At 53.8% G+C, this 27,674-nt stretch overlaps 2 protein-coding genes across 3 annotated transcripts in view; one reads left to right on the top strand and one right to left on the bottom strand.

Moving 5' to 3' along the window:
* The window catches only part of Ercc1 (ERCC excision repair 1, endonuclease non-catalytic subunit), a 45,261-nt gene extending 33,939 nt beyond the window's left edge, over nucleotides 1-11,322 (bottom strand). The window contains exon 1 of the mRNA XM_052761207.1: nucleotides 10,979-11,322. The gene's annotated coding sequence lies outside the window, so the exon portion shown is untranslated. The remainder of the gene's footprint in view (nucleotides 1-10,978) is intronic.
* Nucleotides 11,323-19,973: 8,651 nt separating this feature from the next.
* On the top strand, nucleotides 19,974-25,496 carry Fosb (FosB proto-oncogene, AP-1 transcription factor subunit). 2 transcript variants are annotated; one of them, XM_052713213.1, is made up of 5 exons: nucleotides 19,974-20,702; nucleotides 22,576-22,896; nucleotides 23,374-23,481; nucleotides 24,724-24,879; nucleotides 25,020-25,133. In XM_052713213.1, the coding sequence occupies exons 1-5, from the start codon at nucleotides 20,577-20,579 to the stop codon at nucleotides 25,020-25,022; spliced, it is 714 nt and encodes a 237-aa protein (XP_052569173.1). In that variant the 5' UTR covers nucleotides 19,974-20,576; the 3' UTR covers nucleotides 25,023-25,133. The 2 variants fall into 2 exon arrangements, with proteins under 2 accessions (XP_052569173.1, XP_052569172.1); XM_052713212.1 differs by having other exon boundaries at nucleotides 19,976-20,702; nucleotides 24,724-25,496.
* The last annotated feature ends 2,178 nt before the right edge of the window (nucleotides 25,497-27,674 follow it).

Below are 27,674 nucleotides of genomic sequence, written 5' to 3'. Positions count from 1 at the left end.
ACACCGTGTGTACAAGGGTGCTTCGGCTTGGACTCAGGTACTCATGATCAAGCCTTTGACCAACTGAGCCATCTCCCAGCCTCCCCACTCCACACTTTTTTGGGAGGTGTCTTGCTATGTAGTCCTGGCTGGCTCAGTACTTGCCAGCTTACTTTCTATTTTTTAAAGGACATATTTATTATTTTTATATGTGTGTGCGTGCCTGATTGAGTTTAGGCGCAACACATGCAATGGGGTGTCCTCCGGAGGCCAGCGGATGGCGTCATATCCCCTAGAACTGGAGTTACAAGTGTTTGTGAGCCACCATGTGGATGCTAGGGACCAAAGCTGGGTCCTCTGCAAGAGTCATAAACATGCTTAATCGCTGAGCCCATCTCCCCAGCCCTGCATTTCTATTTTATTTACTTTTTTTCTTGGATTGAAGCTCCCAGGCTAGGCTTAAACTCTCTATCCTCCTGCCTCAACCTCCTCTGTGCTAGCATTACAAATGTGTAGCATCACACCACGCCTTATTTTCTTTACTATTTTTTTCTGTGTGTGTGTGTGTGTGCACACGTGAGTGCCAGAGGTGGTCCATTGTCATGCCTCAGCCTTATTGATTTAGATTTTATGTGGATGGGTGTTTTCCCCGCCTATATGCTGACACCCGCGTGTTCAGTGCCTTTGGAGGTCAGAGAAGGGGCGTGAAATCCTCTGCAACTGGATGTGAGCCGTTATGTGGGGACTGGAATTGAACCCGGGTCCTCCGGAAGAGCAGCCGGTGCTCTTAACCACTGAGCCATCCCTGCCAGGCTCTTACTTTTGAGACTGGGCCTCTCAGTATGCTGAAACCTGCCACTAGGCTGGCCAGGGAGCTCCAGGGATCTGCCTGGACAAGCACACACCACCAAGCCCGGCTTTGTTTGTTTGTTTTTAAAGCGGGTTAACTCAGGTCCTCCCTCCTGCAAGGCAAGCACTTTACCAACTGAGCTCCTCCAGGTCCTTATTTACTATCTTGACTGACGTCATATTTATACATATTCATGAGGTACTATATCTTCTTTTTTACACTTCACTTGTATTGGACAATGATCAGCATAGACTAATTAGCATATCAGCCATTTTTAACTTTTATCTTTTTTTTTTTCTTTACTATTACAGGGTCTTCCATAGCCCAGGATGGCCTTAAACTGGTTTTGTAGCCTAGATGACCTTGAACTTCCCTCTGGGCCCCCCAAACCCGGCCTGTCATTTCTCAGTACTAACTCTTGTAGGTCTCAGTCAGTAGGATCTACCCAGCCCTCACTGTGCCTGGCCTGGGGTTAAGTCTATCACTGTGTGACCTTGCTGGAGCCCCATGCCAAGAGGGACCCGGGTACTACTGCTAAGCCCCTCCCTTAGGAGTTGTGGAGTGTGCCAGTAATCTCAGTCCTAAGGAAGCTGAGGCAGGAGTTCTCGACCAGCCTGAGATATATTCCTACAAGACCTTATCTCGAAAGAAAAGAGGGGCCTGCAGCCTTGGAGAGGCACAGGGATGCTGCCTCTTAACGGGATGAAAGGTTTTCAGAACTTCAAATAGAGGGCTGGAGAGCTGGCTCAGGGTTAAGAGCACTGGCTGCTCTTCCAGAGCTCCTGAGTTCAATTCCCAGCAACCACATGGTGGCTCACAACCATCTGTAATGAGATCTGGTACCCTCTTCTGGCCTACAGGCATACATGCAGACAGAACATTGTATACATAATACATAAATAAATCTTTTTAAAAAGCTATTTAAAAACTTCAAGTAGAAGCTAGGGGTAATGGCACTCACCTGTCACCCCAGAGGCAGGAGGACTCAAAAACATTGAAGACCAGAAGGCTGAGGGGGGTGGGGTGAAGCTCTGTGGAGACACAGGTGAGTATGGAGTTTTCTGAACAGGCTCGAAGCCCTGACTTCAATCCCCAGAACATGTTTTAAAATGCCAGACATGTGTGCTGGAAAGATGGCTCAGCAGTTAGGAGCACTGGCCGCTCTTGCAGAGGACCCGGGTTCGATTCCCAGCACCCACACGGTGGTTCACAACCATCTGTAACGCCAGTTCCAGCAGACCTGACGCCCCCATCTAACCTCTGTGGACACCAATCACGAATATGGTGTACATACAAATGTACAGGCAAAACACTCACACATAAAAATGAATAAATCTTTAAAAAGTAAGATTAAATAAAAAGCCAGGCATGGGGGATGGAGGACCAGGGTTGAGTTCCCAGTACGCACATAGCAGTTGACAATTGTCATTCCTTTTTCAGGGACCTGATGTCCTCTTCTGGCCTTTTTAGGTAGCACACACACACACACACACACACACACACACACACACACACACGAGGTGTACATACAGGCATGCACAACATTCATATACATAACACACACAATAAGAAATAAATAAATAAAAATATTTTAAACCCATCTTCTAATCCTATCACTATAGCAGCAGAAACAGGTGGGCCTCTGGAGCCGGGGGTCCAGCCGGCCTTGTTTGTTTGTGAGAGACGCCATCTCAAAAAACAAGGTAGATTGGCACCTGAGGAGTGATGCCAGATATTGTGCTCTGGCTTCTGCATTCATGTACATATGTGTGTGTGTGTGTGTGTGTGTGTGTGTGTGTGTGTGTGCCCATAGAAATGCATGTGCGCCCTTATGTACACACTCGAGCACACACACACACACACACACACACACACGGGAAGTAGATATGATCAGAAAAGAGTAAGATTCCAATTAGGGCACAAAGGAAGGCCCCTAGAGGATCTTCCACATCCTTCTGGTGGGGAGCTTTGATGGAAGCAACCCCTCCTTGGGAGGCTGAGATGTCACCGCGAGTCCCCCCTTCCTGTGTCCCTGAGGCACCCGGAAGTGTTTAAAGCCAGAGAACGAGGCTCCTAAATGACATCTGAGGGACACACTCTGGTGCCAGCACAGCCAGCTCTATGACATCAGAGTGATTCGCAACTGCGGGCATAAGCTAGTCATGCCCTGGGGTTGAGATGAGGAAGTCCAGGAACTCAGTAGCTGAGAGATGCGTGGTCTGTCCTCAGCCCCAGGGATCGGTCTCTCAGAGGGCTGGTGGAAGGTCTGCCGTAGGAAGCAGGGTCTGAGGAACCAGCCCAGACTTGCAGGAGGTCTACCCGGAGTCAGTGACGATAGGGCAGAGCTAGCCAAGGGTTTCTGGGTTCCCGGACCCCGATCTTGGTGACTGCTGGGTAGCTCTCACTGTACGCAGTAACTGGGACAGATCAGGCACTCAATATATTTGTTGTTGTTTCGAGACCAGGGTGGGGTGGGGGCTGGGCTCACTCTCTGGCCCAGGCTGGCCTTGAACTCCTGACAATCTTCCTGCATCAGCTTTCAGAGAGCTTGGGATTACAAGGCAAGGCCCTTACCTGGCTCTCAACCAGCGCTCTGTGGGAACCAGTTTATGATCTGGGACTGACTCAGTTTACCCTCCCGGCTGATAGCCTCGGCCATGAGAACGAGTACCTCCCACAGGGACATCACGAAGCCTGGGGTCCACCTGGGCCTGGGATCAGGACCTGGATTCTCCATTGGGAGGTGCCTGAACAAGAAAAAGCGATTCCCGCCTGGCAGTGCCCCGCCCACAGTGACGTAACGAGCATCGGCGGGGATCCCGACCCAAGCCCTTCCTTGGGGATGAGGGAGGAGACTAACCCGGATCGGTGGCCCGGCAAGGTTACATAACCGGTCCTCGCGTCCCGTGGGACGTTGCCGGACGTCCTGGCCGGGCTGGGGACAATGGACGGGGAGGGGCTGTGCCTCCTGGCGCCTGAAAGTGGCCAGCACCCCCTTTCTGATTCACCCGAATTTCCGGCTCTTTGTGACCTTCCCAGGGAGAGTTCTGGTGTCCCTCAGATTTCACTTGCGGTCCTATGCCCAATAATTCAGCTCCGCAAACACCCTGCGAATATCTGTCCTCTACACCATCGCACCCCAGTCCCTACCTACCCTTACAACTACCTCTTGTAGTTCCAGATCCCCCTAAATTTCTAGACCCCACACTTCTTTTTGGTTCAGCCATCCTTAGTCCCTCTTCCAGCACCCCGATACTGCCCTGACCTCCCAGTTGCCCTTTCCCGAGATTCCCCAGTATCTCTGAATTTTCTCCAAACTCCTCCTGTCTTCCCTCCAACTGACCCCTAGAAGAAATCTTTCTAACCTCCTATTCCCAGATTCCGACTGTCTCCTTGAAACGAACCCCATGTTCTTATCTTGCCCCTCCCCCAATCTGATCTCCCATCTCTCCTCTCTCAAGTCACCCACCGGGTGCCAGCCCGGCCCGAGGTGGCCCCTGCAACCTTCCCGACGTGCTCCCACGCCCAGCCCGGGTTCCCAGGCCGGTACTCCGGTTGGTGGCCCAGAGACCCAGTTTGCAGCTGCAAAACATTGGTCTCCAAGGCAACAAACCCCGCCCCGGGGCGGCTCCTGTGGGAACCCGGCAGCCAGGGCCAGGGGAGGGCGCTTGCAGAGAGGCTGGGCTGGGACCTGAGCCCAGAGCGCAGGGAACAGGGGTCATCCCGCACTGCCCCCCAACCCCCCAGTCCTGGCTCAAGCACAGACCGGGACACCGGGACATAACAAGGCCAAACAAACCTCGGGACCCTGGAGCAAAAAACAAAAAACAAAACAAAACAATTAAAAAAAAAAACCTTCAGAGACACGGAGACTTCAGCCACTGGGAATTGTCAGGGATGCAAAGATAAAGGAAAGAGCAACGACCAGCCCCAGAAATAGACACCGAGATAGTGCGATTAAACACAGGCAGCCCCAAGACACGCAGGGACGCCTCCGATATCGGGATAATCTATTTCTTCGCTCGCCAGGGCCTTGAGTCCTGGTTCTGGGACTTCCCCTCTCCTGATCTCAGTTTCACATCTGTAAACGTGGGGACCTTCATACGCAGGCCTTAGGCAACCGCACTCTAGTGACGATCAAGGGACTCCCAAGACCTGAAGATGGTAGCACCGATCACCCCACACACCATGCCTAACCGAGTCATGCAGCGTCTATTGAACATGGACTACAGGCCGGCCCGTGCGCACCTAGCTGTGGACACCACAAAGATGATGGTACTTCCGGTGCTGATGAGTAGGGAAGGGGTTAGCCAAAAATTAATAGGTAATAAATGAAGCCGGGCGGTGGCGGCGGCGGTGCACGCCTTTAATCCCAGCACTTGTGAGGCAGAGGCAGGTGGATCTCTGTGAGTTCGAAGCCAGCCCCGTCCAGTGAGTTCTAGGACAGCCAGGGCTACACAGAGAAACCTGTCTCGGAAATAATAAATAGATAGATAGATAGATAGATAGATAGATAGATAGATAGATAGATAGATAGTTAGATAGATAGATAGACAGATAAAAATAAACATAGTCGAGCAGACTAAATTATAGGAAAGATTATAAAGTAATGAGGGTTGTCAAGAAGGTTGGGGTTTGTAACTGTCAGTGAGGTGAACAAGAAAGGCCAGGGAGATAGCTCCGAGGGAGAAGGTTCCTGCTGCCAAGGCTGACGATCTGAGTTTGGTCCCCCGGACCCACAAAGTGACAGGAGAGAATTGACTCCTGCAAGTTATCCTCTGATCTCCACACTAGAGCTATGGAGCACACACACAAACATGTAAAATAAAAATAAAAATTTTAAAATATAATCAAAAGTACTTTTTAAAGGAAGGCCTAAATAAGAAGGTAATGAATGTTTCAGTAAAAAGGGGATTTGTCAGGGGCGGGGCCTGTAGACATCTGGACAGAGTTTGTACGATTCAGAGGAAGTGCAGGTGTATAGCGGTAAGGGGCTTAGCTCAAAAATAGAGCCCTTGCCTAGAATCCCCCAGTGAGGGGCTGGGGTGTGGCTCAGTGGTAGAGCCCCTGCCTAGAATCCCCCAGTGAGGGGCTGGGGGCGTGGCTCAGTGGTAGAGCCCCTGCCTAGAATCCCCCAGTGAGGGGCTGGGGGTGTGGCTCAGTGGTGTTTGGAAAGCCCTAAAATGGGCTAGGGGAGCCTAGCAAGTGCAGAGAGCTTTCAGGAATAGGGAGGAGGTCAGCATTGCAGAGGGAACTAGAGGAGGGAGTGACAGACAGGACAGGCCTGTTCTGCAGGCCATGGTGAAGCTTTTGACTTTTACCTAGTACAGAACACTGAGAAAGTTTTGGGCTAAGTGCTACAGGTGACCAGAATGGTGGCACGTATTTAGAACCCCAGCACTAGGAAGGCGGAGCAGAAGAATGAAGAGTTTAAAGTCATCTTCGGCAACACAGAGAGTTCAAGGCCACCCTGGGCGACAGGAGACCCTGTCCCAAACAGACAAACAAAGAACTACATGGTCTGGTTGTGGGTTTTAATGGGACCCAGCTGGCTCTGTGTGTACAGACGATGGCAGGGTGGAGGCAGAGACCAGTGAGGGGGAGCAAAGGGCCACACAGCGATCATAGCATCTTGGACTAGGTGGTAACAGAGATCAGCATCCCCGGCTTGTCAGGCATGGTGGTGAGCATCTGTGACTCCAGCACTTGGGAGGCAGAGGGAAGAGTGCCACATGGGGTGACATGGCGAAGACCCCGTCGAACACTGACAGGAAAGAAAGAAAGAAGAAAGAAAAGACTCTGAAGGCGTCTGAACTTTGAGCTGCAGAATTTGCTGATGGCCACATTCCCGGCAAGTTCTCAGCGGAGAGCAGCAGTCATCATGATGTCAGATGGTGTTCATCCGGTCCCCACGGGCGTCATTATCGGAGCCTGTGAGGTGGCTTAGTGGGTAAAGGCACCTGTTGGGCAGGCCTGGTGACCTGGGTTCGATTCTGGGGACCACATAAAGGTGGAGGGACAAAAGAGATTTCACAAATGTGTCCTCTGGTCTCCCTCCACATTTACTGTGACAGGAAATTCCCCAAATACACTTCCCGCACCTGTGCACACATCACATGCACACACACATCACATGCACACACACATCACATGCACACATGCATAAACACATACATTAATACTCCACTTAAAAAAAACATTTTTAAAATGGAGGGGGTCTGGGGAGATGACTCAATGATTAACAACACTGGCTGCTCTTTCAGAGGACCTGAGTTCAGTTCCCAGCACACATTATTTTTTTACTTTTTTTGGTTTTTCGAGACAGGGTTTCTCTGTGTAGCTTTGCACCTTTCCTGGAACCCGCTCTGTAGACCAGGCTGGCCTCGAACTCACAGAGATCCGCCTGCCTCTGCCTCCCGAGTGCTGGGATTAAAGGCGTGCGCCACCACCACCCGGTCCCAGCACACATTATGACAGCCGACAACCACCAGCTCCAGGGTATCTGATGCTCTCTTCTGGCTCCTTAGGTACCTGTATGCACACACACACACACACACACACACACACACACACACACACACACACACACAAATAAAATAAAAATAAATCTTAGGGGCTGGAGAGATGGCTCAGCAGTTCAGAGCATTGGCTACGCATGCAGAGGACCTGGGTTGGATCTCCAGGACCCACAGGGTGGCTTAAAACCATCTCCAGCTACAATTCCAGGGGTCCCTATGCTCCCTTCTGGCCTCCTAAGGTACCAGGTACCTGGCGTGTATGTGGTGCACAGACAGACATACATGCAGGCAAAACACCCATGAACAGAAAGCTAAAAACACAAATCTTTCAAAGGGATGCTATATGCAGAAACTAAGGTTCCCCAAACTTCATGCACCTCACACAGGCTCCCCCAAGCCCAGGCACCGAGACATAACAAACGCTGTCAGCGCCCAGATCTACAGCGGTGCTGCACCCTCCATGTGGGCTGTCCCCAGCTCGGGGCCAGGTTCTCATGAGAACCACACCCAGCAGGGCGTTGTCGGGGCCCAGCAGGGAGAATGCGGCCTGACTGGTGCTGGGGTTGCCAGACCATCACCTGTGCCAACTTGGTCCACTTGCTTACAGGCAGGCTGGCACATGCCAAGCGGAGGACCCACAGCCTTCCACCATCAATCGAGGTCCTAAACTAGGCACACCCCACACTTCCTGCAGCAACCTGCTAAACTTAGTCACACACGTGTGTATACCGAGACGTGGCCCTGGGCTCTTGGAGATGCATTTTCTGATGGCGTGAAAACAAAAGTTGTGTACCTGTCACTTCTGTTTGTCTGTGCTAGGGACGGAATCCAGAGCTTTCTGTGGGTTAGGAAAGCGCTCAAAGCCTAAGCCACGCCCCCCAGCCTCTCACTGGGGGATTCTAGGCAGGGGCTCTACCACTGAGCCACACCCCCAGCCCCTCACTGGGGGATTCTAGGCAGGGGCTCTACCACTGAGCCACACCCCCAGCCCCTCACTAGGGGATTCTAGGCAGGGGCTCTACCACTGAGCTACATTCCCAATTCTCATTTTTATTTTGAAACACATGTTTGGCCTAGTTACTGAGGTTGGTCTTGAATTCACTGTAAAGCCCAGGCAGGCCTCAAACTTCTAATCCCCCTGCCTCAGCCTCCCGGGATGACAGGCTTGCACCTCCTCACCTAGCTGCAGTGGAATGAACTATTGCTTACACCCACACGTGTTTGTGGAACCTATCCTGCTACTGTGGCATCAGGACTTGGCTTTTGGACAAGTATCACACACACACACACACACACACACACACACACACACACACACACACACACACAACATAAATAAAAGTTAAAAGTAAGCCCATGCCTGAAAAAGACAGAGAGATGATTAGTGATACAGAAGGCCTCCCCAGGAGGGGTGCATGCTCTTCCAACAGTGTGCATACACATGGCCCATGCTTGCTAGACACAGCCATTGCCATGGGTTGGGATCTCAGGGGACCAGGCTCTCTTCTCCAGGCCGCCTATGTAGGATGTAGACATCGTTTACATAACCTGCCCTGCATGCAGAACCCGAGCATTTACATAACATAGCGCGGTGAGTCATGACACAGACAGGGGACAGTGACCTGACAGGCCCAAGGAGGGGAAGCCCCACTCAGGACCGTTACCCGGAAGTGACTCTCTGACACAGAGAGATCATAAGTTTCATAGAGAAGCAAGTAGGGTCAGAGAGGGCAAGACACTTGCTTGGGGGTCACACAGTCAGGATTTAATAGGGCAAGGATTTCAGCCCCATCTGCCAGTCAGCAGAACATAATAACAACATCACTAATAGGGGCTGGAGAGATGGTTCAGTGGTTATGAGCAGCTGTTGCTCTTGAAGATGACCTGTAACTCCCAGGCACTCAGGTGGTGCAAATTCATATACATAAAATTAGTAAATCAAGATATATATATATATATTTGGTTTTTTGAGACAGGGTTTCTCTGTGTAGCTTTGCGCCTCTCCTGGAACGCACTTGGTAGCCCAGGCTGGCCTCGAACTCACAGAGATCCGCCTGGCTCTGCCTCCCGAGTGCTGGGATTAAAGGCGTGCGCCACCACCGCCCGGCAAGAGATATATTTTTAAAAAGTCACTAATATGCACCACTCCTGGATATTTACTATGCCATACTGCATGAAGTACAGTTCGTTCTAATTCTCCACTTATTGCATATTTTTATTAATGTTGTGTGTGGGGTGAATATGCATGTTATGGCCTGTGTGTAGAGGTCAGAGAGCAACCTACGGGAGTCGGGTCTCTCTTTTCACCTGTAGGTCCCGGGGATCGAACTCAGGCTGTCAGGCTTGGCGGCAAGCGCCTCTGCCCTCTGAACCATCTCCTTCACTCATTCATTTATCTTAAAATCAGTGAGGTAGGGACAGAACCCAGGTTATTTTTGTATTAAGACTTATTTATTATGTAGGGTAGGAGGTGCAGGTGCCAGGGTGCGTGTAGAGGTCAGAGGACAACTTGCGGGGGGGTTGATTCTCTCCTTCCACCATGTAGGTCCCGGGGATTGAAGTCCTTTGCACAGGCTTGGCGGCAAGCGCCTCCGCCCACTGGCCGTCTAGGCTGCCCACGGTACTCACTACCCACGACACACCTTAGAGAATCTGGAGAGGTCACGGGTCTCGCGGTGAGAGATGTTCCCAGCCCCACCCCAGGAAGGAAAGGGACTCACAGGTCAAAGTCACAGAGCGGGTGCTGGAATCTGGAATCCAGGTTTTTTTTTGTTGTTCTTTTCCTCACCGCCACGTACGCGCCTTGGGCACCTGCCGCGAGCGAACCTGCCCGCAGATGCCACCAACAAACACCGGGGTCTCAAATACTTGAGTTGAAGCATCTACCGCTGCGGCCCGGTGCTGTTCGCTTTCCGCTTCGAGAGCGCGCGTGCTCCTAACCCAGCCTCCCAGACCCACTGACTGCCCCCGTGGCCCGGAAAGAACTGTTTTTCCCTGCCTGCGGCTCCCGGGTCTCCTCGCGGGACCCAGGACCGGCTCCGGCCCCTTTAAGACTGGAACAGTCGTCCGGCGTTGCCCTAGCAGCGCCGCGGCGGTTGCCTAGCAACGTCAACAAACCGCGGCGCCGCCGGCGACTCTGCGCGCCCTCCCCTCCCCCCCCCCCGCCCGCGCAGACGCGGTGACGCGGCGGCCTGTGGCACGCCGTTGCCTAGCGACGGGAAGGTTGTTTGTCCCCGGCCAGGCAGCCCGACCGCGCGCGCGCGCGCGCGGCAACCAGGGCTGGCCGGGGCAGACGGGCCCCGACCCGGGGATGGCAGCGAGGGGACATCTGGGTCCCTAAATTACCGCCGTCTGCGCCCCCTCCTCCCCGGAGCGCCCGGCTGTCCAGAGCCTCCCCGCGCGTTGACTGAGGTCTCCTTCCTCCAAACCATAATGCACAAAAACAAGCGAGGTGGCCCTTCTCAGACTTGTCGCTGTGACCTCAGACTCCAGGTTTCCGGGTGCAGCGCTGGGGCAGGGGGATCCCCCCGACCGGGGGAGACGGTTGCTCAAGTGCACGACCTGTACACACGCACACACCCAGGGCCACACACCGCCCGTACCTCTCCTCCCCCGTGGGTTTCTTGCCTACCTGTCTCCTCCACCGCCTCTGTCACCAGCCCGAAGCATCCCGGCTCTGTCGGAGAAACCATCCACGAACTGGGAGGGTCTACCCACTGGCCCAGCACACCTCCTCCCGGGGGCCCCCCATGCCGCCCGCCGCTTCATGTGACCAGGGCTGGGCCGAATCTCTGAGCAAAGAGACGGCAGGGTGGAGTGAGTTCTGGGGACAGTGCCCAGCTGTGTGATAGACAGCAGGTTCCCGGGGACCACTGTTGTGTGTGTGAGAGAAAGCCGTGTTTTTCTAGGTGAGTGGCGTGTGTGCGTGCGTGTGTGTGCGTGTGTGTGTGTGTGTGTGTGTTGGGGGAAGTGTTTGTAGCCGGGTTGATCGTGTAGGTGTGGTGTGTGTGTGTGTGTGTGTGTGTGTGTGTGTGTGTGTGTGTCTCCCCAGGTGATCTGCGAAGCCGAGAATGTGCAAGTGTCTGTGGGTGGCTTCACCTCCAGTGGTGTTTACAACTATGTGTGTTCAGACAATCCATTCAGAGATCCCCTGGGGTTGTAGCTCATGGAGCGGCTTGCTTAGAGCTGCTTGCTTAGCATGCACGAGGCCGTGGGTTCAAATCCCAGTACTGAGAATTCCCTCTGCGCATTGAATGCAATTTGTTTTCTTTTTTGGCTGGATCTCATCTTGTGCAGACTACTTCAAACTTAAGATATAGCTGAGGAAAGCCTCAGACTCCAGTTCTCTGCCTCCACCTTCTGAGTGCTGATTACAGACATGTACCCCTGTGCCCAGCTTACACTGTACCAGGGACCACACCCAGGGCTTCATACCTGCGGGGCAAGCACTCTACCAATGGAAACACACGCCGAGTCCCTTGTCTTTGTCTTTTTTTTTTTTTTTTTAAGACAAGGTCTTCTTATATAGTCCAGGCTGCCTTTAAATTCCTAATGCCCCTGCCTCGGTCTCCCAAATGCTAGAATGATAAGCCTGTACCAAGATAGTGCCCTACACACAGTAATTGCTCTGACCTGAGTGTCTGCAAAAGTGTCACAAGTTCTGGGGAGTCTGTCTGCTGTAAGTTTCATCTCCAGAGCTTTGATGGACTAAAAAGACACCAACTGTCACACCCACAATGGGGTCAATGCCCACGGTCTTGGACTGTGTGACTCTCTCTACTCCCAAGAGCAGGAGCATCGGTCTCTATGCTCTGTCTCTGCCGTTTGTTAAGTGGGGTGATATGACCAAGGGATTTGCCTCATGCCTATAATCCCAGCTCCCAGCACCCACGCCGAGGCAGGAGGGCCAACATAATCCATAGCGAATTCCAGCCTAGAATGAGACCCTGTTTCAATGTTTCCCCTAGAGAAGGGGGTGCGATGGTACCCACTCATGAGACTTGCCAGCCATAAACAACTTGATACGGAAAATGTTTACAAAGTGCTTGACACAGCCAGGTGTGGCGGCACACATCTGGATCCCAGTACTTGGAGAGCAAAGCCAGGAAGATTAGGGAAAGTTCCAGGCCAGACAGGCCTACATATTGAGACCTTGTCTCAAAACACACACACACACACACACACACACACACACACACACACACACACACAATGTCTGTAAGGCCCCATTTCAAACACCTCTGGAAGTTCACATTTCAGGGAGGGCAGGTGAATGGTAGGTAGCATTTGGGGAATAAGCATAGAAACTGGAGTCCTTCAGTGGGACCAAGATGTAGAAAAGGTGGAGGAAAGGGGGCCTGCTAAAGAGGACCACCTGAGGGCAGGCTCTTGACAAGACTAGCTTGCTCCAAATGGCTGTTGAGGGTGGAGGGTTCTGAAAAACCAGACTTGTGTGAGGAACTCTTGGGGAGTGACAGACGCCGGTCTGCTGGTTGGTGGGATTAGAAATAAGGACCATAAATACAGGGCATGCACAATGGACAGGCTAGTCCTGAACTTGTAGCCTCCTGCCTCAACCTCCCAACTCTTCCAGGTCTGTGTCACCAACTGGATGACTTGTTTCTTTCTGTGCCCGGGGCTTCATTGGATGGGGATTAAATGTCTGAACGGCTGAATGAATGACTGGACCGATGGAAGGATAGATGGATGGATGGATGGATGATGGATGGATGGATGGATGGAAGGATGGATGGACGGATGGATGTGATCTACAGTCTCTGGTCTTTGGGAAAGTGGGGAAGGATTGGTGGTCAGCAGCAGCTGGCCCAGAGCCCTGACTCTGCGAACCCTCGCTTTCTTTTGTGTCCCTAGCTCAGGGCCATAAAGGGCGTGGAGGGGGCCGGGAAGGGAGTGTCACGCTCAGTGGCTGCCTGCCCTGGACACTGGCCCAGAGTGTCTGGAGGAAGAATAGGGTATCTCAGGCGTCTGAGTCACCTTGGAGAAACCCTGGCCACATACCTGTCTGCTGACATCACACGACCAGGGTAACCCTAGTGGCCTAGACAAGGAGACTGAATCATGGGCTGAATTCAGTCACCTTGGGCATGGGCACATGGCCACGAGTGACCCCCTGAGACACCCCCGAGTGGCTGTCTGGCTGTGGGGGCGTGCAGGCCACATCAGGGTCAGTGAGGGTGCACCAGCCTGAGTCAGGGACAGGGTGGCTACTGCCAGAGACCACCGACCACAGCATCCACGGGGGGTGGAGGGGGCAGGAAGAGAAAGCTGAGGGAGGAAAGCCGGGGGAAGGCCCCAGCCAGGGAGAGGGAAGTGCCCCGTGGGTGTGACAGGAAGCTGTGGCTTGCGGGCAGTGGCCTGGGACCTGCGGCAGGGATGTGGAATGGGGTCTTGGTGTTTGCGCACAGAATGGCGAAGTTGCAAGGGAGTGAGAGGGTCAGGGCACGCTCGAGCCGTAGACAAAGGGCTCTTACATACGCACACGCAGGCGCTTGCGTACAGAAGCCAGTACACAGCCAGCTAGCCTCCAGCCACCCCAGGGCCGCAGCTTACCACACACAAGCCTGTCCCCCAAGGCTTGCTTCCTTACCCCACCGAGTGACATCCATAATATGTATTTTATGAAGATTGTTACTCGTGGTATTTGATTATCTCTTTCGATATGAGTAATTTACACATATGAAGTACACACATCTTGCCAGGCACTGTTCTAGGCTATTTATTTCCTTAGCGGTTCTGGGGATTGAACCCACCCACGACTTCTTGCATGCTTGGTAAGCCCTCGACCACTGAACCTGTCCCCAACCCCTCCCTCAGGAATTCTAGCCAAGTGCCTCACTGGCTGTCCCCAGAATCCTGCTTTACTTTCAATTCCGAGACAGGGTCTCACTATGGAGTCCTGGCTGGCCTGGAACTTGCTATGTAGATCAGGCTGGCCTCGAACTCAGAGATTTGCCTGCCCCTGAAGTGTGTACTATCATGCCGGGCTAGCTGTGTATATCTTTAAGGAGATAGAGAGGTCTACAGAATCCAAAGAAACATATGTGTAGACACACACAGTTGGACAGGCGACTGCCCTAAGGTGCACATACACTCATTAACAGATAGTTAACTGCGTCTAGCAATCACGCCTTAATCCCAGCACTGGATCAATGAGCTGAAAGGGCCTGGCTGGGTGATAGAGCGACCAGACCTTGAGACATAACAGACCTGAGACACAAGCTTCTCCTCAGCAGCCTGGGCACACAGCAGGTTGTGTGTGCCACACTCACACACAGTGTCTCTGCCGCCAGGTGGTCCACTAACTGCATATTCGAAGGCCCAAGATAGGCCTCTCACTGTGTTGCCTATCAGACCCTATGAATGAATGAATGAATGAATGCTTATGGAGACAGGAATGAGTCAGGCGTGGAGGCTAATGCCTGTAACTCCAGCACTCAGGAGGCTGAAGCAGGAGGATTGCAGGGAGTTGGAGGCCAGCCTGTGCTACAGAGTAAAACTGTCTCAAATGGAAGAAACAAGAGATGGCAAGGTGGTTCAGTGGGTAAAGGTGCTTGCCTACAAGTCTGAGGACCTGAGTTCAATCCCTGGAATCGGCATGATGGAAGATGAGAACCAAGTCCCACAAGGTGTCAACACACACACACACACACACACACACACACACACACACACACACATACACACGAGGTAAAAAAACAAATTTTAAATTAAAAGAACAAAGAAAAACGCATCCGGGGTCGGTCTGGGGTGTGGCTCAGGTGGTATCCTTGCCTAGCACGAGTGAAGCCTTGGGTTTGACCCTCCAGCACTGTCCAAAGCAGGTGTGGTGGCACACACCTGTAATTCCGGTGCTGGGAGCTAGAGCCCAAAGGCTCAGAGACGCTCTGGGTGGATTGCCCTTGGCTATACGAAACACCGGATGCTGCGTGAACTCCCTGAGACTGTACCTCAAAAAGGATAGAGTAAAAATAATGTACGTTCGCGATTTGGCAAAAATGTTTGCAGCGCCCACAGATTCCCCTCGCTGTGCTGGGACACCACAGTGAACAGGGCCTCCTCAGCCCAGCTCTGAGCGCGACACCTGAGAGACCACACGCTTGGCACAGGACACTGGCTCATCCGAGACCAAGGCAGCTGTGGGAGCCAAGCAAAGCAGAAGAGTGTTCCAGGCAGAGGGAAGAGATACACAAATTACCAGGAGCCTGAGGCAGAGCAGGGAGAGGGGAGGCTAACGGAGCAGGTACCGTAGATCATTTCATTCTGTCTCCCTGAATTTCCACAGGCACCACCTCCAGGAGGCCTCCAGGATTGCTACCAAAGAGTGACTGAGCCAGCCAATCCTGCTCTGGCCTCAGAGGCGGGGGCAGGCTACTAAATCTATGAGAGTGAGGAGGGCAGGAGGGGCCACTCATGCATTGCCATGGGCAGGCCCTCTCTTCTCAAGCCATGGAAATGCCCACAGACATCACAGCTCACAGGGGTCCTCAAGGCCAAGGCTGGGGTGTGGCCCGAGGGTTTGGGGGAACTGAGGATCATAGCAGTGAAGGTTTGCTAAGGGAAGGCCAGCGGACTCTGTATGAATGAAGGTCAGAGTGATGTCATTTTAGCAAATAAGCACAATATCAGGTGTGGTATGTAGCTGGGAGGCAGAAGCAGGAGGGTGGGTAATAGTTTGATAGTTCAAAGCTAGCCTGGGCCACAGAGTGAGAGCCTATTTCAGAAAACAGGAAGAGAGCTGGGTATACTAACTCGGCTTGTGACGCAATGAATTCTAGGCCAGCCTGGGCTGCACAGGGATTCCCTGTCTCGAAAGGAATGAAGCTGGAGAGATGAGTTGTGTGTGTGTGTGTGTGTGTGTGTGTGTGTGTGTGTGTGTGTGTGTGTGTATGTGTGTGTGTCTATGCACAGCTGTAGCAAGGTCCAGCGGTCCTTGTGCTCTGTCCCTGTTCCACTGGGAACCTCTTTGCCTCCCTGTGGATATAAACACTGAACATACAAGATGGCGGGGTTGTGTGAGAAGATGCCTTTCTCCGTGCAGGTGTGTCTAGATGACTGTGGGCTACTCCTTGTGGGCAGATGTCTGAGGTGGCATTCTGGGTGTCTGAGATCCCTGTGTCAGGGTCTGAGGACTTTGGGACAGCCAGAGTGGGTGTTTGTGTGTCTCCTTTATCCCCCAGGAAAAGGAGATGAGAGGCTGAGAACACGAAAGGGTCACTCCCTGTCTGAAGCCTGAGCCGAGTCATTGCCTGTTGGGGGCTGCTGTGTCATCCCGGAGTACCTGTCTCCCTCCCCCCCTCCCCGACTGGAGCAGACAGAGGGGGCGTGGGGAACCAGGTGGAGGGTGCTTTGAGGCAAGGCTTTTGTCTGGCCATCTCTATCATCATTGTTGTCACCCTCCAGGTCCCTTTAGCCTTAGGTGGCTGCCTATCCCCTCTCCATTACTGGTATGGAGAATCAAGATTCTTCTGGGTGTAAGACATCACACCTCGTCTTTGCTGTTGGCCCTGAGCAAGGGCTTTTCCTTTCTGAGCCTATGAGATTCAACTTTTTCTCTTGTGACAGGGTCTAGGTAGCTCTAGCTGCCCTGGACCTGGGCACCAGGCACACACGGTGCACAAAACACATGCCTACAAACACTCATACACACAGTATAAAATAAATAGCCCTAAAAAAATAATTAACGTGTTTCTTTGCTTTCTTCTTTGGATTCTGGGTTGGACCAGGAGTGGGTAACAGTTTCCTCTAAGATTGAAACATCCCATTCTGTAGAGAAGTTCTTTAAACAGAAAGCTAAACCACTCAAAATAGGAAGTCCCTGAAACCAACCAGATTTACTAAGCCCCTTCCTGCCAGAGTAAGCAATAAAAGCTGAGAGTCCTCTCTTAGAGGGAAGGGAGACAAAATGCAAAGAATACCCTTACCCAGGCCAAGTGGAAAGGGAGAGTCGGACACCAGAGGAGCTGCCTGCAAGAGGTGTAGACCAACTGAGGCACCTGGGAAGGATACCCTCCAACATGGTGAGCTGCCTGCAGGCTGGGCGGTGTGCTGCAGGTTCCCAGCTCTGGGAGCTGTCACTCATGCAGAGGTGGGCTCTGGGGATGCAGCTGTCTTTGAGTCTTTTCTGCTCCTATAAGTGACCCCCTCACCAACACATATTCTGGTAAGTAACCCCAATAAAACCCACCGGTTCACTGTACTTTGGTCTGTTGAGAGCTGGCTCCCTCTCTGGGGTGAGTGGACATGTGTGCGTTGCATCTCCCCCAGAAACGTTTTGTCACACAGTACCAGGCTGGGTCTGGGGCTCTCCAGGCTTGTGTAGTTGCTGATGACACCCTTCTAAGTGAGTGTTTAAGAGTCAGGACTCTGGCCAGGATGCAGCCCAGGTGGTGGACTGCTCACCTAGCATGCAGGAGGCCCTGGGTTCCACCCCCAGCAACACATAAACCAGGCCTGGTGACAATATGGAGGTGAGGGAAGAGTTTCAGAAGATTATGGTCATCCTCAGATACAGAGTAAATTCCAGACTTGGTTTTAAAAACAAACAGGCTATGAGATCAGAAATGTTCACTGTCTGGCATGATGGCACATGCCTTTAATTCCAGCACTCAAGAGGTAGAGGGTAGCCTGGTCTACATAACCAGTTCCAGGCTAGCCAGGGCTATATAATGAGGCCCTATCTCCAAAGCAGATGGGGGCGGGGGGAAGAAAAAGGAAACTCTCACATTAGATTCTGTAAATATATGATATATATATATATATATATATATATATATATATATATGATACACACACACACACACATATATGAGAGACAGTATCACATACTCAAACTCTCTATCCAACATGCTTTAAAATGGAATCCCTATGGCTTCCTCTTTGCTAGTTAAGCCCTTTACCAGCTAAACTTCCTCCCCCGTCCTTCCCAGTGGGCTCTCAAGCCTATCAATTAACCTAATATCCTTTCTTCCTGTTTTCTTTCCTTCCTTATTCTTTCTGGGCTGGGGATTAGAACTCAGGACTTCACACATGCTAGACATGCATTCCACTTTAAGCTACATCCCAGCCCTCCTCATTTCCTCTAAATTATTATTTCCCTTTAACAACAATAATAATAATAATTATTATTATTATTACTATTATTATTATGTGTGAGTACCGGTTGGCATGTGCCTGAGCACACGTGTGGAAGTCCTGAGAACTTCCAGAGAACAATTTTTAGGAGCCATTTCTCTCCTTCCGCCGTGAGGCCGGGGGATGGAACTCAGGTCGGCAGGTTCGTGTGGCAAGCTCTTTAACTGTGAGCCATCTCGCCCGCCTTCATTTTCATCCATTATGAAGATACTACTCTCTTAAAACGCTCAAGGTTTTAAGGGTTAGAAGTTTTACTCTTCAAAGGCTCAGCACTGAGCTGACATTTGCTGATTGCTAAATACATGCCACCGATAATAATATTATTAGTATTAATCATTAAGTATTAATTATAATAAAATTTTTTTGAGACAGGGTTTCTCTGTGTAGCTTTGCGCCTTTCCTGGAACTCACTTGGTAGCCCAGGCTGGCCTCGAACTCACAGAGATCCGCCTGCCTCTGCCTCCCGAGTGCTGGGATTAAAGGCGTGCGCCACCACCGATAATTATTATTGTTCTTAATTACACATACTTTCTATCTCCGGGTAAGGCGCTAAGCAGGACGGAGAGAATTTCCAACAGCATCAAGCCCGAAGAACTCACAGGGTGTAGGTTCCTACCTGATCCAATTCTTCAGGTTCCCCAGATGCAGGGCACCCCCACCCCCACCCCCGGAAGCCACCCATCCTTGGCTTAGCTGTGAGCACTGAAGTTTTGTCTCAAGGAGGGAGCACATTTTCCAAGGTCAGCGAGTCAGGCAGAATCTGGGACAAAGTTAGTGGGGAGGGGACCCCATCCTTACTTACCTCTACCTACACCTGGGGACATCACAGCCCCTCCAACCCCGCCTGAGCCTCAGTTTCCCCGCCTGGATTGACTACACCTCTCTCACTAGGATCTGCACTGGGGACTTGCTCTCTTCCACCAGCCGGGGGCGCTGCACCGGCTTGGGGAGGATAAGGGTCTCGGGGTAAGCAGGCCTGGGCATCTGGGGTTGCACCTTCCCCAGCCGGGGTCAGCAGGGGCCTTCCCGGGGTGTTCAGGCTCCTGTCAATCTCAGCCCCCGGGGCGGCGTGGCACTGCGCAGGCGCGGGCCTGTTCCGCACGGCGCGGCGGCGGGCGCGCGCGGGAGCGAGGGATTCCCTCTGACGTCATTGCTAGGATACCAAACAAACACTCGGCCGCGCCGGCCGAGCTCCTTATATGGCTAATTGCGTCACAGGAACTCCGGGGAGGGCGGGGCGGGATCCCCTCCCGCGGAGACCCTCAGATCGCAGCCTTGGGGACCCCCGAGACCACCAGAGTCACCCTATGGGCAGGTGGAGGGTACACGAGGCCCTGGGGGGCGCCACAAGGAGCTTTGGCGGCGGAAAGGGAGAGTTCGGGAGGTTTGTGCATGGAGCCGCGGGTGACGCAAGCGGGGGGGGGCGGGTCCCGGACGCATAAATTCAGCCCGGCAGCTTCAGGCTTCATTCATAAGACTGGAGCGGCTACGCCGGGGACACGCGGAGCCGGGGCTTGCAGGACTTGACTACTGGTGACTCTTCTTCTTCTTCTTGGCGGCCGTGAAAAAAATTTATATATATATATAGATATTATTTTTTAACTGGAGAGAAAGTTTTGTGGGTTTCTGTTTTGCAAGACTCCTTCTAGATCGTTCTTCTGTTTCGTCCCGAGGATAGACTTACTTTCTGTGGGCTTTTGGATCGCGCCCCTCTGCCCTCCCCCATTTCGTGGGACTCCTGGAAAGGAAGGAAGCAGCATCCGAAGCGCACGCTGACCGGCGGCACTGCGCGGCGGGACTCTGGGCGGGGAGCGATCCCCGCGTCGCCCGCCGTGAAATCGACGGAGCTTGGACTTTCAGGAGGTACAGCGGCGACCTGAAGGGGACCCGGGCGCTTGCAGAGGGGACTTGCATCGAAACTTGGGCAATTCTCCGAGCCGGACGCGGAGCTCCCCCAAGCAGCGCACTTTGGGGACGTGTCCGGTCCACTCCGGACTCGCATCTCATCCCACTCGGCCATAGCCTTGGCTTCCCGGCGACCTCAGCGTGGTCACAGGGGCCCCCCTGTGCCCAGGGAAATGTTTCAAGCTTTCCCCGGAGACTACGACTCCGGCTCCCGGTGTAGCTCGTCACCCTCTGCCGAGTCTCAGTACCTGTCTTCGGTGGACTCCTTTGGCAGTCCACCCACCGCCGCCGCCTCCCAGGTAAGTTCTCGATCGCAAAGATGCTTCTTTGGTGGTCATGGAAAAAAAAATATTTCTTTAAGTCTAAAGTGTGGATTAAGCATCCTCTCAAATAGAGACGCGCCAAAAACCCAGGATCTGGGAAAGCAAGAGGCTTGGGTTGCACTTTGGTTTTTTGTTGTTTGCAAATTGCAAGGAATGGAGAGATGTTTGCAACGGGTTGTGTGCGAGGAGCGCGGGAAAGGAATGCAGTTGGGCAAGCGTTGGCGATGCCTGGTGCAAAGTATAAGCAGTGGCTAGCAGAAGCTGAGAACTTTCAGCTGAGCTCCGGCTCCCTAACCCGGAGCTAGGCAAGTAGGGGAAGAAAAACCAAAAAAAGAAAACCCCAGAGAAGCTTCCAGTAGCCTTCTCCGCTGCCTCCTCCTCCCAAGCGCGGACTGCAGGGCCCCGGTCGCCCGCCACCCGCAGGGAGTTCGGGCCTCGAACCCCGATCACGCTGCCTCCGCCTCCTGCGCGGAGACGTAACGGGGGACCCGTGCGTAAAGGCTGACGCGCTGGAATCCTCCGTCTGACGCGGGGCACGCACAGTGCGCGGCGCCCCCTCCGTCCGCCCCGCCCCTGACGTCCCGGGCACGTTCTATTTTGGAACGCCGAGGCCACGTTGCTAAGGGAGGGGGCAGCGCGGCTTTCTGATTGGCTGTCGCGGAGCGGGCTTTAGCCAATCAACGTCTCCTTCCTATTTGTAGAGCGTAGCTCCGTTCCCTGCTTTTTGTGGTTCTTCCGTGCTAGGGGGGGGGTCTCCAAGAGGCAGAGCTAGGGGATTCTTGTCGTGATTGGGGCCACCCTGTGACCTCGCGGGTCTGCGATGGCCTTGTGGGGACCTGGTCCTTCTGCTCTCAGAAGCGGGAGGCTTCTGGCCGAGTGCTAGCGTGTCTAAGGGGGAACTGGAGGCCGTCACCCCCTCTCCAGGCACATACATACGCGCTCCCTGCGCGCTGAACACCCGGCCCTTTCGAGGTGTCCAAACATTAGATGAGCTACCCCGAGGGGAGGCAGCCAGGTGGTCTCTAAAAGGTCCGCCTTCCCTTAGTTCCCAGGACTCTGATTGGCCAGGGATTCAGCCCTTCCCTCGCCACGCCCCCCAGAGTAGTTAAGCCTCTAGAATTCCACTTGCGGGAGGGGGGTGGTGATGGACGCTTCTTGGGTTTGGGGACGCAGATCCTATATCGCCCCCATCCCCTGCAAGACAGTTTGAAGGATTCCCCACTATCACTCTTCTCTACCTCTCAGTCCACTCCAACCTGTCACTTGTCAGTCTCCTTGGGGAAGAGACAGAAATTCGGAAGGGATGCTCTCAACTCTTAGGCCAGTCCCCCAACACCATTGGAGCTGGGATCTCCGCCCCTGCGGGAGCCCTCATACAGTGGGGGTGTGTTTGTATGTGAGTGGAGAGGAAGGCTTGGGTTAAGGCCTCTCCCTCTCCCTCCCTCTGGGGTGGGGGTGGGGTGTTGTGACTGTGTGTGTATGTGTGTGTGTGTGGCTCCGTCCCGGGAGGTTCTGTCACCAGGCTCTGTCCAGCCTCCTCTCCACCCCCCCACACACCTAAGAGTCACCAACCCGGGGTGTGATTCACCACCCGCTGCAACCGTGCAACCTTTCCCCGAGGAAGAAGGAGGAGGTAGAAGGCAGTTGAACAGAATCCTCTCATTAACCACTGCGTCACGGTGTAGTGGAAGGGTGGGTGTTGTGGCTTTTTGCCTGTGACACACACATCCACACCCGCTCACCCTGTGCTCACTCACAGGGGTCGGTGTGTGTTATGTGTGTTGGGCGTGTGTGTGTCGGTGGCTTTGTTTGTGTGTCTACGCCTGTGTGTGTATGTCTCACCCCGTAGGAGTGCGCCGGTCTCGGGGAAATGCCCGGCTCCTTCGTGCCAACGGTCACTGCAATCACAACCAGCCAGGACCTCCAGTGGCTCGTGCAACCTACCCTCATCTCTTCCATGGCCCAGTCCCAGGGGCAGCCACTGGCCTCCCAGCCTCCAGCTGTTGACCCTTATGACATGCCAGGAACCAGCTACTCAACCCCAGGCCTGAGTGCCTACAGCGCTGGTGGACCAAGCGGAAGCGGTGGGCCTTCGACCGGTACAACCACCAGTGGCCCTGGGCCTGCCCGCCCAGCCAGAGCCAGGCCTAGAAGACCCCGAGAAGAGACGGTAAGGATGAGGCCTCAGGCGTTGTGGATCTGGAGGAGCCCAGGCATGTGGGCTCCGTTGGTAGAGTGCTTGCTAGCATGCATGAAGCCCTGGGTAGCTCTTCAGCATAGCATAAACCGGGAGTGGTTGTGCAGGCGGGTAGCCCCAGCTCTCCAGAGCTGGAGGCAGGAGGATCAGGACTTGGAGGCTAGCCTGGGCTACTTATTGAGATTGAGTTCAGCCTGGGTTGCAAGAGATCATTATTTTTTTTAAAAAAAAAGTTGGCCTGGGGGTGAGGGAAGTAAGAAGAGGGACTGTGATTCTGCCACTGTTAAGTTGGGGGCCCTCTGAGGCCTCAAGCCTGAAGGGACTCCATCGCCCCTTCAGCCCTGCCCCTGAGGAGTAGCGGTTGTTGTCTGGGGTTCTGGAGGAAAAGGAGTGTTGTCGGGGACGGTAGAAGCACCCCCACACCTCACAGTCCTCACCTCTTTGACGCAGCTTACCCCGGAAGAAGAAGAGAAGCGACGGGTGCGCAGAGAACGGAACAAGCTGGCGGCAGCCAAGTGCAGAAACCGTCGGAGGGAGCTGACCGATCGACTCCAGGCGGTAAGGAGGAGAGCTGGGGTGTCGCGAGGCTGCGCCGGGGTGGGGGCTCGTCACCTTGCTCTGCCCCCCCACTCCTCACTGCGCCCGTGTCCTGACCGAGGAGGCCCACTTAGGGCCCTGCTGGAGTCGCTCTATACGCGTGCGCAGACCCCTACCCGCGCACGTCCAGCTGTTCCCCCACTTTCCCTGGATAGGTCCCCACATGTTTCTTCCTCTCAGCTGAAGAGGACAAGCTGGAGGAGGCCATTCTGTTTGTCTTGGTTTAGGAATAATCCCATTTTGCCGCAATGTCTCCATTTTTTTTTTTTTTTTTCTGAGACGGGGCCTCCCGGTGTAGCCCAGCCTGCCACCACCACCCACCACCCCACCCCACCCCCACAACCCGATCGCCTTCAGCCTCAGCCCCTGTGAGTGCTGAGATGACACACGGACCATCATCCTGGCTGGCTCGAAACTAAATTATTTTATGCTGCGTCAATTCCTTTCCTCCTGCCCCAGCCACCTACAGTTTCTCCAGAACTTGAGCTGGTGGCACCCACCAAACCCACTCCTTTCTTCCTCCTTCCTTAGTGCGAGGGTCCCCTCTCCTTAATGCCTGCAGAGTATCCTCTAGCCCCTTGAAACCAGAGCACATCTCTGCTTTCCTCCTGGGAGGCTGACGGAAAGGATGTGTGATAGAACCAATACTAAAAACAACACATAACCGTTGTTTATTCGCATAACCAACGGCACTGTTTTTTTTCTCTCTTTAAAAAAAAATTTATTTCATTATATTTATTTATTTGCTGGCATTCGAGTGTGTGCTCGTGTGCCACAGCACACATATGGAGGTCAGAGGACAATTTCCAGAGTTGGTGCTCCCCTTCCAATTTCAGAGCGGGTCTCAGAAATCGAGCTCAATTTGTCAGACTTGCTGGCAATCGCCTTTGCTCACTGAGCCGTATTGCCGCCCCCTTCCTCCCCTTTTAAGGCTGAGTGCTCCTAAGTACAGGCTGGCCTCAAACAAACAGTCCCCCCCCTGCCCAGTCATCTCTGGCTCAGTTGGGGAAACTGAGGCCCCAAGCTGCATAGTCTGCCAGGAGTCCCTCGCAGAGGACGTTCCCCTGAGTACAGAGGGAGCCACCCGGCCCTCCGGGTCTGCAGCGATAATGCGGGTGGGGTGGGTGAGCCGCTTTGCGTGGTCGTTGACCATCGTCCCTCCTTTCTCTCTCCTATGGCCTGGCCCCTGCTGGGCTCCATCAGGAAACGGATCAGCTGGAAGAGGAAAAGGCCGAGCTGGAGTCGGAGATCGCCGAGCTGCAAAAAGAGAAGGAACGCCTGGAGTTTGTCCTGGTGGCCCACAAACCGGGCTGCAAGATCCCCTACGAAGAGGGGCCGGGGCCAGGACCGCTGGCCGAGGTGAGAGATTTGCCAGGGTCAACATCCGCTAAGGAAGACGGCTTCGGCTGGCTGCTGCCGCCCCCTCCACCACCGCCCCTGCCCTTCCAGACCAGCCGAGACGCACCCCCCAACCTGACGGCTTCTCTCTTTACACACAGTGAAGTTCAAGTCCTCGGCGACCCCTTCCCTGTTGTTAGCCCTTCGTACACTTCCTCGTTTGTCCTCACCTGCCCGGAGGTCTCCGCATTCGCCGGCGCCCAACGCACCAGCGGCAGCGAGCAGCCGTCCGACCCCCTGAACTCGCCCTCCCTTCTAGCTCTGTGAACTCTTTAGACAAACAAAACAAACAAGCCCGCAAGGCACGAGGAGGAGGAAGAGGAGGAGGAGGAGGAGAGGGGAAGGAGCGCTCGCGGGGGTGTGTGTGTGGACCCCTTGACTCCTCTGTCTGACCGACGGCCATCCGCCTCTGCCATCGGACAGGACGGAAGGACCTCCTTTGTGTTTTGCGCTCCGTCTCTGGTTTCTGTGCCCCGGCGAGGCCGGCCGGAGAGCTGGTGACTTTGGGGACAGGGGGTGGGGCGGGGACGGACACCCCTCCTGCCAGACGTCTAATGGTCCTGTCACTTCAACCCAACTTCTGGGGATAGATGGATGGGGGGTGGGTGGGTGGGTGGGAGGGTGGGGTGGGATGGGACGCCCACTTTTGGCGTCTTGCGTGAGTGAGGCTGGAGGGGGAAGGGGTGCTGGGTGTGGGGTGCAGGGTGGGCTTGTGGACGAGCTGGCATGCACCCCCAGAGAGGCCCAACGAGGAACTGACAGCCCTGTCCTTCTCTTTCCCCCCACCCACCCACGCTCCGGGGCGCAGGGTGACCAAGATAGCTCTCTTATGCTCCCTCGGGCCTTAACTGATTAGCCCAACATTTCCAAGAGGTCACAACCTCACCTCCTCCGGGACGAATTGAGCCCCCCCCCCAACCCGACTGAGGGAAGTCGGTGCCTGCTTTGGGAGTCCGCTCACCCCACTTCCCCGATGATTCCAAAATGTGAACCCCTATCTGACTGTTCAGGCTTTTCCTCCTGGAAAAACTGGCTTGGGTTGGGTTTTTTTTTTTTGTTTTTTTCTCATCTGCTCCGGAGCCCCCTCCCAACTCAGGCCCGAGCCCACGTGGCCCTGCGCAGTATTTATGCCATGTCCCCCTCGCCCCCACCCCCTCAGCCGCCCTTGGCCGTCCTCGTTGGGCCTTTCTGGTTTCAGGCAGCAGGGGGCGCTGCGACGCCCGTCTTGCTGGAGCGCTTTATACTGTGAATGAGCGGCCGGATTGCGGGGTGCGGCGGGGTGGGATTGACCCCCCCCAACCCTCCAAAGCCTTCCCTGGGTCTCCCCTTCTCCCAGCTGCCTCCTTCCTCCCCTCCACAGGGAGTTAGACTCAAAGGAGTGACGGTGACGCACCCCTGTGGCCTTCTTGCGCAGGCCCCAGACATTTTTCTCCAAGGTCTCCCGCCTCCCCCAGCCTAGGACGCCAACTTCTCCCCACCCTGGGAGCCCCGCATCCTCTCACAGAGGTCGAGGCAGTTTCTAGAGAAGTTTTCAGGGCTGAGGCTTTGGCTCCCCTACCCTTGATATTTGAACCCCCAAATATTTTTGGACTGGCATACTTAAGAGGGGGCTGAGTTCCCACTATCCCACTCCATCCAATTCCTCCAGCCCCAAGTATGGGTCCTGGCTCCTGCCTCCAGCTTTCACCTCGTGAGAATTCCACGAGTCAGATTTCTATTTTTTAATATTGGGGAGATGGGCCCTCCCCTGTGCTGCATGGAACACATTCCACACCCTGTCCTGGGTCCTCGGTTCCAGCCCTAACCCCCACCCAAGCTATTTATCCCTCCCCTGGTTCCCGAAAAGCACTTATATCTATTATGTATAAATAAATATATTATATATGAGTGTGTGCGTGTGTGCGTGTGTGTGCGCGCGTGTGCGAGCTTCCTCGTTTGCGAGTGTGCTGTGGAGTTCGAAATCGCTTCTGGGAACTGGAGTCAGACTCTCTGGCTACCCCTTCATAACTCACCTTTTTGTTGTCCCAGCCCCTCTGGCTGTTGGAGACAGTCTTTTCTCAGTCTGTTTCCGCTCTGACCACTTCCAACATGTCTCCTCTCTCACTGGCCCTGATCTTCCTTCTGTCTGTCGACTCCGGGTTTGTTGGGGACATGCAGTTTTACTTTTGTGAGTAAGAGTGACTGGGTGGTAGATTTTTACAATCGGTATCGTTGAGAATCCTGGGTGGGAGTGTGTGAGCAGGAGAAGGGCCTGCCGCTGCCGACCACAGTTCATTGACTCCGTAGCTGCCCACCCATGCTGTATTTGTGATTTTGTTGTTGTTGTTGTTTTGTATTTTGCACCTGACCCAGGGGGTGCTGGGGCAGTCTAGCACTGGGCAGCTCCCCTCCCCCCTTGGTTCTGCACTGTCGCCAATAAAAAGCTTTAAAAAAATGTATCCACGAGGTCAAAGTGTCTATTTCCCCTGGGCGCCCGTTACATGGCTTCCTTTCAGCAAGACCGGATGAATTTGGATTGCTAGGAAGCCTTCACAGGCACTTATTAGGGCACCTAACCAATCAGCCCACAGCCAGACGAAAGGAAAATAGATACTTGGGAGGACTTCCCATGTTTCCAGGCTGTGTCACCTACTGGAAAAAAGTAAGTCTCAGAATGTCAGGTGTGAGGTCCTGACGTGGTCAAGGGTCTGGGAGACTTCATGATTGGGAAAGACTATATCCAGAACATTGAATGTCCAACGATTTCAGCAAGAGCT

The sequence above is a fragment of the Peromyscus californicus genome, unplaced genomic scaffold, assembly GCF_007827085.1.
Source record: "Peromyscus californicus insignis strain IS unplaced genomic scaffold, ASM782708v3 Scaffold_4__1_contigs__length_199733344, whole genome shotgun sequence".
NCBI lineage: Eukaryota > Metazoa > Chordata > Mammalia > Rodentia > Cricetidae > Peromyscus > Peromyscus californicus.
The sequence above is the reverse complement of the archived record's forward strand: the minus strand, read 5'-3'. Positions and strand labels throughout refer to the sequence as shown.